Source organism: Marmota marmota, unplaced genomic scaffold, assembly GCF_001458135.2.
Source record: "Marmota marmota marmota unplaced genomic scaffold, marMar, whole genome shotgun sequence".
In the NCBI taxonomy this organism is placed as follows: Eukaryota; Metazoa; Chordata; class Mammalia; order Rodentia; family Sciuridae; genus Marmota; species Marmota marmota.
In genome coordinates, this window is record NW_025999944.1 from 3,197,221 (window position 1) to 3,214,233 (window position 17,013).

The 17,013-nt window shown below is 51.1% G+C and overlaps 1 protein-coding gene across 1 annotated transcript in view; it reads right to left on the bottom strand.

Annotated features, from left to right (window-relative positions):
- LOC107153895 (L-gulonolactone oxidase) overlaps nucleotides 1-16,993 on the bottom strand; it is a 22,831-nt gene extending 5,838 nt beyond the window's left edge. The window contains exons 1-8 of the mRNA XM_015499448.2: nucleotides 16,691-16,993; nucleotides 15,426-15,527; nucleotides 14,086-14,211; nucleotides 12,572-12,666; nucleotides 10,297-10,387; nucleotides 7,794-7,979; nucleotides 4,186-4,293; nucleotides 3,345-3,421 (exon numbers count right to left, since the gene is read on the bottom strand). Of these exons, the coding sequence (XP_015354934.1) occupies nucleotides 3,345-3,421; nucleotides 4,186-4,293; nucleotides 7,794-7,979; nucleotides 10,297-10,387; nucleotides 12,572-12,666; nucleotides 14,086-14,211; nucleotides 15,426-15,527; nucleotides 16,691-16,693 (788 nt within the window). The 5' untranslated portion in view covers nucleotides 16,694-16,993. The remainder of the gene's footprint in view (nucleotides 1-3,344; nucleotides 3,422-4,185; nucleotides 4,294-7,793; nucleotides 7,980-10,296; nucleotides 10,388-12,571; nucleotides 12,667-14,085; nucleotides 14,212-15,425; nucleotides 15,528-16,690) is intronic.
- Nucleotides 16,994-17,013: the final 20 nt, after the last annotated feature.

A 17,013-nucleotide genomic window follows, 5' to 3' on the forward strand; every position in this document is an offset into this window, starting at 1 on the left:
AGAAAAAAGAGGAGGAGGAGGAGGAGGAGGAGGAGAAACAACCCCAGGAGCAAAGTGTGATTTCATCCCAAGGCTAACAAGGCAAGAGGGGAAACCGGTGAAGGGTGTGGACTCAGATCCGTTCCCACTTCCTGAATCAAATAAAAATTTACTACAAAGCTGCAGGAATCGAGATGGTGAAGGCTAAGGACTGACCTATAGATCAAGGGAGTAGAATTGAGAGTCTAGAAAATCACCTTGACATATCTGGTCAATTGATTTTTAACAAAAGTAGAAAGATAATTTGATGGGAAAAGAACAGCCTTTCAACAAATGGTGCTGGGACAACGAGGTATCCACAAGGAAAGAGTGAAGTTGAATCCCTACCTCAAACCATAGAGAATTATCAGAGCAACAGAAGAGCTGAAAGTCTAAACTATGAAACTCTTAGAAGAAAATCCTTATAATCTTGGGTTAGGACTTTTTTTTTTAGAGACAATAACACAAAACAACAACAATAAAATAATAAATTGGACTTAACGAGAATTAAAATTATTTGTGCTTCACAAAACACTATTAAAAAAGTAGAAAGACTAATCATAGAATGAGAAAAAATATTTGCAAATCATATATCTGATAAGGGACTGGATCCAGAATATATTTAAAAAACTCTTAGACTCATCAGTAACAAGTCAAATAATCCATTTTTTAAAATGGGCAAAAAAATCTGAATTAGACATTTCTCCTCCAAATGTGGTATACAAATGGCCAATAAGCACATGAAAAGATGCTGAATGCCATTATCATCAGAGAGATTGTAATGAAAACCACGATGAGATACCACCTTAAACAGGATGTCTTTGTTAGGATATGGAGAAATTGGAATCTTCATAAATTGCTAGTGAGCTTATAAATTGGTAAGTTCCTTTGGAAATCTGGCAATTTCTTAAAAAGCTAAGCATGGAATTGCCATCTGAGGCAGCAATTCCTCTACTAGGCATGTACCCAAAGAACTGAAAATGAGTCCACACACAAACTTATACATGAAAATCCCAGCAGCATTATCCAGGGGCACCCAAAAGTGGGAACAATCCAAATGCCCATCCACTGAAGAATCAGTAAACAAGATGTGGTCTAGCCCTACAGTGGAATATTATTTGTCCATAGAAGGAAAGAAATAGTGACATATACTGCAGCACAAAGAACCTTGGAAACAATGCACAAAACAAAAGAAGCCAGTTACAAAGGTCACATACCATCTAATTTCATTACATGAAATGTGCACAATAGACAAATTGATAGGGACAGGGAACAGTGTTTTCCAGGGTTGGGGTTGGGATGTTGGGGAATGCTGAAGGGGAGTGATAGTAATGTTCAATTAGACGGAGGGCCTGGTTGTACAACACTGTGAACATACAAAGAACTGTTAAACTGCCCAGTTAGAAGGCTACACTGCATGGCTTGAGAATTTTAGTTTAATGAGGCTCCCATTTGCCTTGAGGCAGGAGGTGATATCATCTGATTTGTCTTTTGGAATGGTCAGCCTGGCTACTGGGTGGAGGGTGCAGGGTGAGGTGGGAGGAAGAAAGGAGCCGTTGTGGGGCTGTAAGGACAGTGCCCGGGTGCAGCACCAGAGAGGAGTGGATGCATTTGAGGGAGATCCAGCAGAGGGGCTAGGATGACCTGAGGACCAATAGATGACAAATGTGCTCATCCTAGATGTGCTAATCATCTGGTTCTACAGGCCCCTAAGCAGTGTCCTCTGGAGGGGAGAGTTGGGCAGACAGGAGCCAGAAGTAGGGTAAAAGTGAATGGCACCTCTCAGAGCAAAGGATAACAGCCAACACTTGGTACATCCTCCATGGGCCAAGGGTTGCTTAAGAGTTTTACCTGATCTCACTGGGGCCTTGCAACTCTGTCATGAATACTATTACCATTTCTGTTTTATGGGTGAGGAAACTGAGGCATGGAAACATTTTGCAACTTGCCCAGTCCTGCTATGTAGAACAGCAGGAATCTGAAGACAGGAAGTTGGACTCTAGATGGAGACTAATTCCTACTGGATTTTTTCATGGTCAAACCCAGGGAATGAGTCTTATGCATCAGATGCCAGACACTTCATTGCAAAGATGGACTGTACTCAGGCACCTATCACAGGGTGACACCACCCCTGGGGAATGCACACAAGACTCTGGGAGGATGAGAGGAAACTCTTCATTTGGCCTGGGAACAAGTGGAATTGCCTCCAGGAGGAGAGGAGATGTCAACATCAGAGAAGGGACAAAATGAAATTCTCCATTTTCTTATCTCCTGTCACTGGAAGGTTGACCCAGGATGAAGTATCTCCACATGGTGCCCATTATGTGTCAGTATTATGTCTCCTACTCTTAGCCATGCACCGTTAGGAAATAAATCTGCAGTCCTGGTGCCACTGGGATACTCGCTTTGTTAAAGTGACTGACAGAGGGTCAGTCCCAGGTAGACCCTGATTAAGGAGCCTGGAGATGATTTCATCAATGCCTGGGCACATCTGTTATTTATTTATTCTTAGGTTTAGACATTTCAACTTTTTAAATACACCATGTGTTTTTTGTTTTTGTTTTAATATACTTTGGATCTATCCATCATCCATCCATCCATTCATCCATCATCCATCCATTCATTCATCCATCATCCATCATCCATCCATCATTCATCCTTCCATCATCCATCCATCCATCCATCATCCATCATCCATAATCCATCCATCATCCATCATCCATCATCCATCCATCCATCCATCATCCATCATCCATCCATCCATCTATCTATCCACTTGGCCCCTTTTCTCCTTCCCTCCACCCTCTGGCCTTCCTGCTTGCTTCCTTACACTCAGCCATACTCCCAGTTCCCTGATTGTCAGGATGGCATGAAGTATCATCCATCTATAATCCATCCTTTCATCATCCATCCATCATCCATCCATCATTAATCCTTCCATCATCCATCCATCCATCCACCATCCATTCATTCATGCATTTCTCTCCATCTCCACAGTCACCACCTCATCATAGGCATTATTTACGTGGGCTTGCAGCTTCTTCTCACATTCCCTCTTTCTCCTTCCCAGCCATCCCTCCTGGCAGCTGGATGGCTCATTTTAAAATACTTCCTCCTTCAAACTCTTCTAATGACTTCCATTGCCCTTAAGGTGAGCCTAGGGCTCCCCAGGTGATTCAAATGTGCATCCAGGGATGCAAACTTCTGCCAAGACCCAGGAGACAGACACAACTTGCATGCATAAAGGTAGGGGCATTATTCTTCTGATGAGCTACATCTTTAGCAGCATATGGCAGTTGCAGAAAAAGGTTCCTTTGCATTCCTACCTGGTCCAGAGCAGGAACTCCAGTAAATAGAATCCAACAGCATAGTCCCAAAACCAGCTGGCTGAAGAAGAGGGGGGCTGGGAAGGAGAATGTGTCATCAGTTCAGTGCCAGGACTGAGCTGCCTCCTGACTTTTGGTGTCTGGGATGTGGCTGTGCAGGAAGGCAGCAGGGGTGGAGAGTGGGGGGTGCAGCTGAAAGCCTTCCCTCCTGGAGGCACAGCCAGGTGCTATGCTCTAACCTTTGGTTTCATGCTTTTTTCTACAAGTGTTTATTCATTTACTTTGCACAAGGCAAAGATGTTCATCCATCTGTCCTTCCTCTGGAAAGCCCACAAGCCAGAGGTCCAGCAATCACCCTTTATGAACCTGTGCTGCCCCCAACAGGAGGGGTTGTGGCCCCCTCAAGGTTAATCTGGGTGATGGCTTTGTTTTCTGTGAAGCAGCCATTGGCCAAAGACATGGATGAGATCAAACTAGTGGTTTCTTCAACTCTATGATTGGAGGTGGGGGCAATAGATATAAGAATAGATATAAGAAAGGTTTCTGAGGTCCAGCCCAGCTGTCTAGGACTCTCACCTGTCCTACCCTGTCCTCTGCTTCATTCTCCCTACATCTAGGCTGACTCTGAACACACCCTAAGGGTCCCCCTCTGGATACACTGGGTCCCACTTGGCCCCCTTTCTCCTTCCCTCCACCCTCTGGCCCTGATGCTCGCTTCCTTACACTCAGCCATACTCCCAGCTCCCTGACCGTCAGGAAGGCATGAAGTGTCAGTCATTCTGGGGCTGGGTAGAACCCTTTCCAAGACGCTGGGCAGGGCCAGGGGCACTGCCATACCTACCTTGTTGGTGTGGTCCTGGTAGATGATGCTGACGTTCTCACTGTGTGGGAACCAGAGGAAGCGAAAGTACTCGGACTTCTTCAGATGGCTGTCCAGGTTGTCCAGGACCTAGAACAGCACGAGGAAAGGGAAGAGACTGGTGGTCACAGAAGGTGAACACTGGAAATCAGGGGCCAGATGTTGTCTCTCTCTGGCAAAAGGAAATACTTAAGATTGCCCACACATTGCCAAATGGCACAGAATGAGTCTTCAAATATGCTGGGTATTAAGATGGTCCACTTACGTGATGACTTCCCTGATAGCTTAGGGGACACAAGTGACTTCTTGTGTGTCCTACTTTAAGCAATTACTAGTTTGGGAGAGTTACTTATCACTCTGCTTCAAGTTCTTCATCTGTAGAACCAGGACTGTCACAAAGATTAAATGAGCTAATGGCTAGGAAGTGCCTAATGTGATACCAGGCACATGTTAAGCATTAGGTAGGCATACACTACAGTTTCTAGAACAGTTACTCTTATATTGTCATTGTCATCATTGCTATCACCATTATCATTATTTCTTATCCCCTGATGCATAGTAGTTCTTTAATGAACGGCTCTGAAGTGGCTCATCATTGACACATTGAAATAATGTCACAGGTGAATCATCTCCCTGAAACCCATCAAGCAGGTATGGGTCGAGTTGTGACCAAGTATAGCTTTGGGGGTTGATCTCCAGTTGTGGGGTTGGGGGAAGAGCTCTGGTCTTGGAACAAGTTCTGGATTCAAGTCTCAAATCCCAGCGGGGAATGTAATGGTCCCCTTTTCTCAGCTCTGGTTCCTGAAACACACCTATGCAGCTTCCCACCTGGGATGGTTTCATGATGGAAGGGCGACTTAGCACTAAACTAGGCACAGTGACTCTGTGGTGCTCATCCAGCACTAAGTGGTTGTTGACTGGTGGCACCATCCCAACTCTTCCACCAGGACTTGCAAACTGTCCTGTCTGGAGAACGAGGGTCCCTGGGATCAAGGATTTCCTAGGAGCACCATCAAAGGACTTTAGTCTTGCTGTTTTGCTAGCTGTTGGCATGAAGGTGTCTAGTGGGTTCTGTCCCTCAAATCTAGAGTAATAATGCTATGGAATTGTTTTTTGGGAATGAGTCGCTATGATTTCACGTGAGCCAGGCTACAATGAGTGGACAATGCTGAGAATTTATTGTAAAAAGGCACAAGGACAGCTCCTTCTCAGCAGCACGTTCACAGAACTGGGCCAACATCTGACCTCACCCTACTGTCCTGTATCATGAAACAGCTGACTCTGACCCTTTCCGGGCTTGAGAATGACTGCTTCCTTTCATAGGACTCTGATCGGCACCCAACAACCTTATTGAGGTGCCTTTAGGAGAACCAGTATAGGGGGGCACAGAACTGGATCAGAGATGAGCCCCATCCAGCCAGGGTGGGAGGAGATGGAGAAAATCTTGGAAAGGGATGATCAATGGTCTTGATCAACTGACCACCCCCCACTGAGTTACTTGAGCACTTCCATGTACTTCATGGATCCTGGGGGAGCAACGATGCCTCTGAGGAGATCTCTGCACTGCAGAAGGATCACCCAGCAGCAAGAAGAAGGGGGTAAATGTCAAGAGGAGGGGATAACATTTGTGAGCCAATCAGGTGTGACCAGGATATCCAGCCCGGAGAGTCCAGGATTGGCCCAGACCCTGGACTCGGCATGCACCTGTCAGCAGGGTAGGTGTTGGGGACAGGAGGAGTTGGGGACTGTTTCTGCGAGGTGGAAGGGCAGTGAGGAAGGAGAAGCCACCAAAGACACTGGCTGACCCGAGTGGGAGGAGAGAAATCCCGCTCCCCACACCCTGAGAGGATGAGCTGGGTGGGCTCCTGTCCTCCTCGGGGACAAGGCCCAAGTGCTCTCAGCAGATGCTCCAAAGGAGGGACATAGTATTGCAGTACACAGCCCTCTGTCCCAGCAGAGGGGGACAACAGGGGACAGTTTGGCATCCAAGCGCTTCACTGGCTCACAGGATGTCAGACCTGAAAGACCTCGGGAACATCAAGTCCAACCTCACCTGTAAAACACTATGAAACTGAGGCCCCAGATGTTTGAGGCACAGGATCAAGGTCACCCAGAGAAAGCAGCCCAGCCAGGCTCAGGGGCCTGGCCTCTCCCCAGAGCCCATTTCCTTTCCCTTGAGAGTTTTTGTTGTGTAATTATATGTGTGTGCACTTGTGGGTTCTGTTTTAGCAGAGGGGATTGCAGTTGTTTTTTCTTAGAAGTCATCATAGTCTTTTAAAATCAAAGCCACTGGGAACTTGGAAACAATTGAAACTTATCAAATTGGGAACTTTGAAACATTGCTTAAAAGTTTCACTTCGAGTTTTCAAGAGTGTCCTAAGTTACAAGTCTCCATGTGGAGGTGAGCTGCAGGCTCATGGACAGCTGTCAGCTGACGAGTGAGCATGTATACACACGTGTGCATGTGCACGTGTGTGCTGGTGTGCATGTTGGGGTGGGGAAGCAGCCCAAGGTGAGGCTCTAATGGAAAAGGGACTTGGCGGGAATCTCAACCCATCTCAGTAAGGCCAAAGGGGAGCATAGAGGGTGGCCTGGTGTCAAAGGACTCAGCAGCTCTGCTATCTGAAAAGGAACATGGGGTGCTCAGGCAAAAAGAAGCAATCCCTTTATCTCTGGGTCAAAATATTCAGCTTCAAAATGATTAAGTTCCGACCCAAGCCAGAGGCAGAAAATCAAATTCAACAGCCAGGTGGGGCTGAGCCCCTTTCTGACCGGGAGAGGTCACTACTGCCCATATCTTCCTCACATGCGATTTTCATTCACCCCTTAACCTGCCGGTGCTCTACTAAAGCTGTTCTCATGGAGGTCAGCAATGGCCTCCTGAGGATCACCCAGATCTGGGTATTGATCCTTGAGGCCCTGCAGCACTGGCTGTGAGGCCCCTCCAACATGGAGGCCAGCCCCTGTGGCCTTGGGAACCCGGCCCTCTCCTTCCTATCTTCCTTCCTGTCTGATTGGGCCTAGTTTCCTTCACAATCCCTCTTCACCCTCTCATTCCCTGAGTGCTCCTGTGTCCAAGGACCTTCCCCTCTCACCCACACCCCTCTCTTGGGGTGGTCCACACTCTCACTGTCAATTGCCCAGGAGACTCCTGACCTCTGCTGCGGGTTGAGAATTGCTCCATTTCTACCCCAAATTCTTGTGTTGAAGTCCTAACCTCCAGTTCCTCAGAATGGGACTGTATTTGGGGACAGTCTAAACAGGCTATTCTTGGGTGCCCGGTTCCATGATGGCGGAGACTTCCACTGCACAGGGAATCCTGGACGTGTCCTCTTCTGGCTCTCGTCTGGCCCTTGTCCCCTGGGGCAGGCCCCTTCTTGCCCGCCTGTCTGCCACCCGCTGCAGTTCCTCTGGGGTTTACTGCCCACAGGACTCAGGCCACAGTCTCCCCAGGGCTAAAGAAAGGGGTGATGAGGTCAGACCTCGTAATTCATGGGGACCATGGGGACTGTCAGTAGGATGTGGCTGACTTGCTGAAGTGTCCTCCATTTCTCTCCTGAGGCTGAGCAGTGGTGAGCAAGGGACAGTACCTCCTTCAAGGTTGAGGGGAAGGACGTCTCCTGCAGGTGGAACTGGGGCACGCACTGCAGGGTGATGGTGAGGATGACTCCCAGGCAGCCCAGGTGCACCCGCGCGGCCTGGAACACCTCTGCGTTGCTGGACTCGGAACATTCCAGAATCGCCCCATCAGCTGTCATCAGAGTCAGTGCCACCACCTGGCAGTAGGAGAAGAGTCACACTTCAGAACCCTGCTAGGCCACTGACCCCACTTTCCTGTTTGCCTCACCCAAAGGACCACATGGGACTTCCGCACCCTGTCTCCTGTCAGACCAAGGCCTCTCAGTCTCAGAGCAGAAGGGGAGCAGGGAAAGGCAGGCTGGGTCCAGGTGGGCACAGCCCTCAGCAGCTCTCATCCCATATGTTCTGAGAATGGCTGCCTCACCCTCTGTGCCTCGCAGCCAGGAGGCAGGGAGGCTCCCTGCCCAGAGGTGCTCTGGGGGTGGACCGGGCTGCCATTGCCCAGAGCTCCGGGGAAGCTGCTTGGTTATGGTTTGGATCTTGAATGTCCTCCCAAGGTCCAGTGTTAAAGACCTGGTCACCAGAGCAGCACCGTCCAGAGGTGGGCTTTGTGGAAGGGATTGGATCATGTGTGGGTTGATCTATTTAATCCATTCAGCTTGGTAGCTGAATTCACATCGGGGAGGCGGGACCTAGTGGGAGGAAGGAGGTCCCTGGGGGGGTTGACCTTGTCCCTGGCCCCTTCTCTCTCTGCTTTCTGCTGCCGGGAGCTGAGTAGCTTCCCCTGCCACACCCACCTGCTGTTCTGTGTCGGCTGTGGAGCTGGCCCACATGCACGGAATCCTCTGAAACCCAGTCAAACTAGGTCTTTCCTCCTCTAGTTATTCTTGGCAGGTATTTTGGTCACAGTGACAAAAAGCTGGCTAACACAGAAGGCAAAGTAAGAGCACGTGTGCCCCTGGGTCAGGCCAGCCCTGCTGTCCCAACTCAGCCAGGTCCCAGCTACTCCTGGTCTACATGTTGGCCACGCTGGGCCTTCCCCTGCCTCAGGGACCCCTTTTCCTGAGGAACTCCACCCTCCTTCTTGGCCACACCAACCAGACACTTGGGGTTTCTGCTAGTACTTCGAACTTTGGTTAGAAATGGGTGACAGCATCTCTACCCTTGACCCCCATTTCCAGAGGGACGCTCTTTCACCACTGTTGAAGGCCTTCTCCACGCTCTGCTACCTGCTAATTTGGATGGAAATTGCTTCTGACATGTAGTTGGTGGCTCGGTGGCTCAGCATGAGAGAAAAGATACAGCCGAACTAATTCTGATTAACAGTGACCAAGGACCAGAGAGGAGAAACTGGCAGAAATGGGGCATGGTGGCATCTGTGGGAGTGAGGACATCGTGTTAATTTTTACAAAAACCAGATTCTGTCTCAGATCCAGAGCAGCAGATGAGAGCTGGCCTGTGCAATGCTTCAATGGGACTTAAACACCATGAAGGGTGGACACCGTGTTTATAGATGGACTTTCATGTTCTTTCATCTCTGTTTCCTTAACTGTGAAATGGGTATAATAGCAACAACCATCTCAGAAAGTGGGGCGAGGACTCAAAGAGAGAATGTGCCATGCCTGAGGATATCTGCCTAGTGTAGAGTGGACACTAAAGTTGTCAGCTGCCATAGGCCTGAGATGCAAAATCCAATAGTAAGCAACTCCCCATAGTTTCCAGATATGGCTTCCAGGGCTTCCGAAGAGAGGTGGCCAGGGAATCCTGCATGCTTTCTCAGGATGTATGCTCTCTCAGGATTGCTTTTGTTTTCTGCTCATCATTTTGTAGAAACTTGCTTGACATCAGTCCTGGACAATGGGCTGGGACTACCGCCAAATATGTGTGTGTGTGGGGTGGCTCTCATGCTGTCCTCAGCCCCTGATACCACTGGGCTCTCCTGGGTAGTAAACCAGATTTGAGCAGGAAAAGGCAGAGTCCATGGAGGACTCTACCCACCTGCAGATCAGCCCCTTTTAAGACAGATTGTTAAGTTAAAGCTATTTACTCGGGAAGGTTGGCTCTGGACACAGCATCCTCTGAACTGCCATTTGGTGGCTGTCCATTTCTTGTGTGCTACCTAAGGGTCATTTCCCATACACCATCTCTCACTCTTCATTTTAGCTGACGATTTTCACAGCAACTTCTAGAAAAGCTGAGCAATCTACCTATGTGCACCGGCCCAGGGAGTGGTGGAGTAAGGTTTTGACTGCAGGTTTGAGCCCCAGACCTTCCCCAAGCTGGACCCTCATGAAGTTCAAGAAGTGTATTTATGGAAAGGCCAGACATCCCTGGCCACCTGGATGGGCTCTATTATGGGTCATCAGGCTGCTGTCCTGATCTCTGACCCCATTTGCTAAACTGAACAGTCCCATCCCTGGAGGGCCCCTGTCTCCCTCCATCAAAGAGGAGATGGGCTGAGCTCGAGGTGCGCAGACACTGTGCCTGCCCTGCCTATGGCAGCAAGGTACCCACCTGAGTGGCCAGGATGCCATGCTTGATCCCTGTGTTGTGGGTTCCGGATCCAATGACGCCACCTGCTGTTACATCTGACACAGCTCCCAGGCTGGACTCAGCAGGAGGGAGTAAGAGGGACACCAGAGACCAGTTAGGCTTCTCAGGACAACAGGCCCCCTGGATTGAGTGGAGGCCTTACCCACATCTACCCTTGGCCTAGGCAGCACGGCTGGCCCTGCTTCTCTCTGTGCCTCGGTTGCCTCATCTCAGTGGACTGGTGGAGGAGCCGGGGGGCCTGGTGTAGTCTGAGGGGAGGCTGCCTGCTTGGGGTCTGGGGTGTCTCCAATCTACAAGACCATTTTCCTCCATCCACCCACATCTTTCCACTGGCGATGGCACATGCTTTCACAGACTCCTCTGCAGCCAGCCTGGGAAGTCTTGTGGTTCCAAGCACACACATAGCCCAGGAGGGTGGGAGCTGGTGAGGAGAGAGGACGAGTGGGCCCCACCACTCTCTGCTGGGAAACCTGCGGGGGTTCCTTGGGGACTCCAGGATAAAGCTTGTATCCCTCGGCCTGGGGCTCCGGGCCCCAGAATGGGTAAGAGGAGCTCTGTGGGCACAGGGGACAGACCCATAGGGGAGCAGCACCCTTCGGGAGGCGTGTGCTATGGGGGTGGGAATTAGAAACTCTTGCCTGGATCTCAGGGTCAAGGAAGAGGAGTGGAACAGGAGTTTTAAAAAAAAAAAAAATCCAAAAACTAACTTCTTGGGAATTTTTTGAGATATTCGGCACGAGCTTAAGGGAGAAGGAAACAAATATTTACTGATGGTCCAAGGACAGCCAGGGCCATGGGGCTACACTGTGGCTACCCAGCAACCCAGGTAGCCTATGGTCCCATACAGAAATGGGCTGGGCCTGGGTCTCACCAGTAGAAAATGGGGGGTGGCATTTGGCCTGGCCCTGCCCCAGTTGCAAGAGGACAAAGGCCTACTTATCCTACTTTCAAGGCCATTTAACAAAGACTGGAAAACCTCCCTTCATATCTTCCTGGGGAGAGGAGATGAGCCCTGGGGGCTGCCCTGGAAGAACAGGAAGAGGATGAGAGAAACGTAAGCACTATTTAGCCTTCCCCTACCCACGCCCTACCCCCTCACTGTCCTGTCTACCCGTGTCCACGATGGCTGGGTTAGCTGGTGATATGGCTCCTTCTGAATATACCAAGGTGGGTAAATGGAGGCCCTCACAGAGGGACCCAGGGGAAGAAAGTCTCAACTTTGGCCTGGAGAGGGTGGAGATAACAGGGCTTGCCTTCCCTTGGCCTGGGATCCCTTCCTCCTTTCTTTTTCCTGATTAATATCTAGTTTATCTTTGAATCCTCCTGCAGGGACCCTGCTCTGATTCCCACCCTCTCGCACATTCCCCTCCTGCCAAGGCCTGACCTTGGGGCCAACTGGAGGTCTACAGTGCGCTGGCCACCTGGGTGTCATGGAGGCTGCCGTCTTGCACTGGGCTGGACAGTTTCTGCACCTGTCTGCCCCTGGCTGGGAGTCCTTATGTGTGGGGCTGGGCTTTGCTAGGCTTTGAGTCTCCAGGGCCTGAATGAGGTCCACACAGGGCAGACACTCCAGGACAGTTGGCACTGCTGTGACCCTGAGAGGGGCAGGAGCAGATGGTTTCCAGAGTGCAAAGGAGTGCGATGCCCAGGCCCTATGATAAGACTGGGGCACCAAGGCCAAGTTCAGGCTTCTGTGGTGGAGTTCCAGCTGCAGTAAGATTGCTACACTAATGTACCAAACAGCCGTCTCCTAATGGTTGAAATGCAGAGATTTACTCCCCTGACTGCATTTGACTTTTTTCGATGGAAACACCACATTTGGATGGAGGGACAAGCGAGGCCGTGGATGGGCATGCCAGGAAGCCCTGTGGCTTGGTCCCCATGCTCCTCTGTTCCTCTGAGTGCTCATTTTGCATATCCTTGTGTTTTGATCCCTAGAGTTGCTTACTGAATATTTTCAGGCACTCTTAGTGCACCACTGTGACACCCTTGGTCAAGACTCTTTTGTAAGGTTCAACTCAACTCCTGCTGCTTTCTGTTCCCACAGAAGAGCCCCTGGACCCATAGGGGATGAAGAGACAGACATCCTGAGGGGGAAGAACGGAGATCCAGAGAAAGAAGGGCACCCTGAGAAACACTCTTCTCGAATCCCCCAGATCCTTCAATGTCTGGCCCAGGCCAGTGCAGGGGGTGGCGGGCAGCCCTGGCCCACCTGGGAATGAGGAGGGGCTCTTACTTGGACAGAGCCAGGCCGTGCTTGTCCAGCTGTGGGTGCAGGTCTGTCAGGAGGATGCCAGCCTCCACGGTTACCTGCTTCTTCTCCTTGTCCACCTGCAAGAGACCAGCAGAGCTGGGAGGCACCAGGCCCCTACCCAGCCTCATCTCAGCAGCCAGGCTCCTTGGGAACATGAATGTGTGTCCCAGCTGGTGATCAGCCTGAGCCAGCTCCTGCTGCAGGCAGCCTAAAGGGGCATGGGGCCTGAGGGTGCTGGAGCTTGGGTGGAGGAGAAGAGGCACACCCGGGGTGGCGAGTATTTTGCCCAGGCTCACACCGCAGAGCCAGAACGAGGATCCTGCCCACCTGCACAGACTGGGACAGTGGGACTTGTTTGTGTTCCTGTGCAAAGTAAACAACTAAAGAGGTCCTGCTCCCCTAGGTCCTGACTTTCCTAAATGGAGTTCTGATTCTCCATTTATCTCACCCTGGGAAGACCTAGGCAAAGGCCGAGACTGGAAGGGCAGAGATGTAGCATCTGTTCGATGCCCAACCAAGCAACAAAGGTGCTGTCGTGAGATCCCCACAGTGGCCCTGAGCAGTAGGAGCGTCTCTGCATTTTACAGGTGTGAGACTGAGATTCAGGGATTCGAAGTCACTTGCCCAAGGTCACACAAACCCTGGTGGCGGAACCGAGATGAGAGTCCACATCTGTTGGACTCCAAAGCTCATGCTCCTTCCATTGACCCAGAGCACACAGCTCAGTAAAAATAAATTGCTAGAGCTCAGTCCTCACTAATTAGCAATCAGAGTTAATTACTGCCATGGCTGATATCTTAGCCCAGATGTTTTCTAAGAGTTATAGACTGTCAGCCTGAGCAAATGGGGAAACAGTAAGAGAAACTCAGATCCTTCTAGGGGGCTTGGATTATTTGGATTATTTGCCAAAAATTATAGGTTAGGGGTGCTGACCGAAGCAGGTGAGAAAAGAAGTTCTAACAAGGGGCAGGAGCCTGAGTTGCTGGCAGGTGCCAAGTACAGGCTCTGAACTGCATGGACAGCATCCCAGCTCAGAGCTTGTGTCAGTCTTGGGTCTGTGCCCAGCTTTGCTGCTGTTTGGCTGGCAAGTCACTGACCCTCTCTGATCTTTAATTTCTCCACTTCGAAAGCTAGGTAAGTGCCACTTCAGGTCTCTCTGAATTTGTCGTTGCAAGTCTGCCTTTTGGGAATCTGATTCCCTGCTCCAGTTCTAGCAAAGTGGAGAGGAGGCTCTGGCAGGGGAGGGGAGTAGACATCTTCTCCATGGCCGAAGGGACTAGGACGACCTGACCTGAGGCGTCCTCAAATCCAGGGAGGGTTCAAGTGAGGAGTGCGCGAGAAAAGGCCAGGGATCAGGGTGTTACTCTGGGGGCTCAGGGGTGGCAAGGTGTTGAAAACTGATGGGAAAGGCTGAGGAGCATATGCCCTGGGGTCTGGGTGAAGGCTGAGGCTGTCAAGCTTGGGGCCAGCAGAGGGGGAGCCCAGGGCCCCCATACCTGGAGAACCCGGTTCATTTTGCCCATGTGGATCATGAAGCCATCAGTGCAGGCAATGTCCGAGGGTGAGTGGCCACCACCCACCACTTTCACCTTCTTGTTCTGCTGCCTGGCCAGGGCCAGTACCTGCAGGGACAATACAAGAGTCAGAGAGGCAGCGGGAGAACCTGCAGGATCCTGGCCTAACCTGCAGGGGGCGCAGGCAGCCGGGAGATGCACCAGGCCTGAGGGACTGCGCCTGACTCCAGACTGCTGTGCAGGTCACACAAGAAAGAGAGTATGGGCCTGGAAGCGGTCCTGGATAGACATCCAAGGGACCGTCCCAATCTGCCACTCCGACATTCTCTCTGCTGCAGCTCAGGGCTCTCTAGAGGCAAACCCCATCATATCCTTACCAACACAAAACCTTCCAAGGGCGCCCCAGGGTCTTAAGGATAAGACACAAGCTCTTAGCTTGACTACAAGGACCTATGGTCTGCCTCCATGCTCCAATTAGGGCTCCTCAGGGACAATATCAGTGACTGAATTTGGCTTTGAACCTGCAAAGCTTACTCCAGGCCTGGCAAAAATAGGTGGCATCTGAAGATTGTTGAGTGAAGAAATAAATGGATGAATGATGTCATTTAAATGAGTCTGTTCACTGTCTTCTCCCTGCTCCAACAGCCTCCTATCTGTGCTACAGAACACTGGCCTTATGATTTATTCCACAAAGCGCTCACAGTCTTATGAGATCAGGAAGCACAGGCTATGCTGTGCAGGGGCTGGTCTTCTCCAGCTCCTCCCCCTCCCCCACTGTGCTCTACAATAAAGATACCTGTTTAACTGTGTCACACCATTTTCTGGCAGGGATACCTCCTGCTTTTTGTGATTCACAGGGCAGGGGTCTGCTTAGGAACCACCACACATCCCCAGCTCCCTCTCTCTCCCTCAAATAGAGTCTTTTGCCCCTCTGATCAGTCCAAAGCCACTCTGCCTTGCCAGCATCCCTGTCCCCACCTGCAGCCACCACCCAGGACTCTCCAGATGCTCTTCCCTTCATACACTCAGTGCTCTTCCCTACTACCTGCTGATTCTTCTCAGAAATCCATGCAAGTGTGAGTGTGGATGAGACAGTGTGCATACATGTCTGTGCACCTGTGTGTGTGCACGTGTGCAGATCACAGAAGAGCACTGAGCAGCGAGTGCAGATCTGAGGTCCTTGGGACATGGCTATGCAGATTAGAGGTGGGCAGGGGCCACTGGCCAGCAGTTCTGGGTTGGGGCTGGGGTGGCATCTTAGCGAGTCCCATTTCTAGCCTCCTCTCCATTGCCAGGGAAGCAGAGCAGAGATGGATACTCACCTCTCTAACCTCTTCCACAGATGTGGGCTGATAGTACATCTCTGGGCAACAGCCATAGGTCCTTGCCCAGTTTTGGAACCGGACCCCTTTATGCCCATGAACCTGTACAAGGAAAAATGTCGTGCGTGTCTCACCAAGTAAGCAGGCTTTTGAAATTCAAGCCCTATTGTGTCTCCCTTACTCCCCACCATTGTGGAGAGGGAAGCCGAGTCGCAGTGGTGGGCCCAGGCTCCTCTCTGCCCTAATCAGCTCTCAGGTCAGGGGCTGACCTAAGACCAAACATGCACTGGGAACTCTAAAATTGTGGGTCTCCATGCAGGGCCCCCTGATATTGTCTCCTTGATATCTTCTGATCTGATGGACAGCTGCATGGAAAATTCTGCCCATTCTTAGGTTTAGGGGGCTAAATGAGTTCAAGGGCAGAGCCCGAGAAGGCAGGACCCAAGGTGGTCCCTGCTCTGGGCACTTTTCTGAGGGATCCAGCAGGTGCTGCAGTTGAGCAAGGCCCAGAGAGGGGACTGCAGGAGCCCTGGTGGCCAGGAGGAATGGCGGCTCCTGGCTCTCAGCTTCCCCACCAGGCTTCTCCAGCAGGGAAGGGGCACATCTGGGAGGCTCAATGGCAGAGTCTTTCTGGCCCCTAACCCACAGCACCAAGTCCTGGAGATAAGACTCTCTTTGTTGGACACCACTGTTATAGGGCAGTGTGCTGGGATCCTTAGATCTTATTTAGATCTTTTTTTTTTTTTGCGGGGGGGGGTACTGTGGATTGAACTCAGGGACACTTGACCACTGAGTCACATCCCCAGCCCTATTTTTTGTATTGTATTTAGAGACAGGGCCCCACTGAGTTGCGTAGAGTCACACTGTTGCTGAGGCTGGCTTTCAACTGTCAATCCTTCTGCCCCAGCCTCCTGAGCTGCTGGGATTACAGGTGTGCACCACAGCTCCTGACTTATTTAGATCTTACATTAGTGACATGGACTAGGTGATCTTACTCCTGTTTTCAGCAGCCAAAATTGAGGCCCTGGAGGTGAGGTGACTTTCCCAGCAACCTAGTGAAGGTGCTGAGTCCAGCCCAGCCTTCCTCCCCTGCACCTCTCCCTGCACCCCAACGCCTCCCCAAGAGCCTCAAGTTTATGTCAGGAGGGTCCATAGGGCCTCCCCTGGCCCCAAATGTGGCATAATTTTGCCCTCCCACACTTGGGTCATAGTTCTAGTCTGGACACAGCACAGATGGGCTGACTGTCCACACCATGAGCACCTACCATGGCTGCGGTGGTCAGGGGCCTCAGCTGTCTCCGACCTTCTTCAGGAACAAAGCCCTGGGCAGGAGGTGCAGCAGCCTTGGTGCTGGGGCAGCTCAGGCTGGGTCCCTGCTGCTGCACACCAAGGGGCTTTGGTGAAGGCAGGGAGTGTGTGGGACGGGCTCCACCTCCAGCAGGAGTTAGGTCACCAGTACAAACAGCAGCTGGGCCCTGCCCCCTCCTGGGAGCCCCTCTCAGGCAGAAAGGAGGCAGGGCAGGGTTTAGGTAGAGGCTCTGGAAGCAGGCCAAGCTCCGACCCCAACACTAACACTAGGGATTCTGAA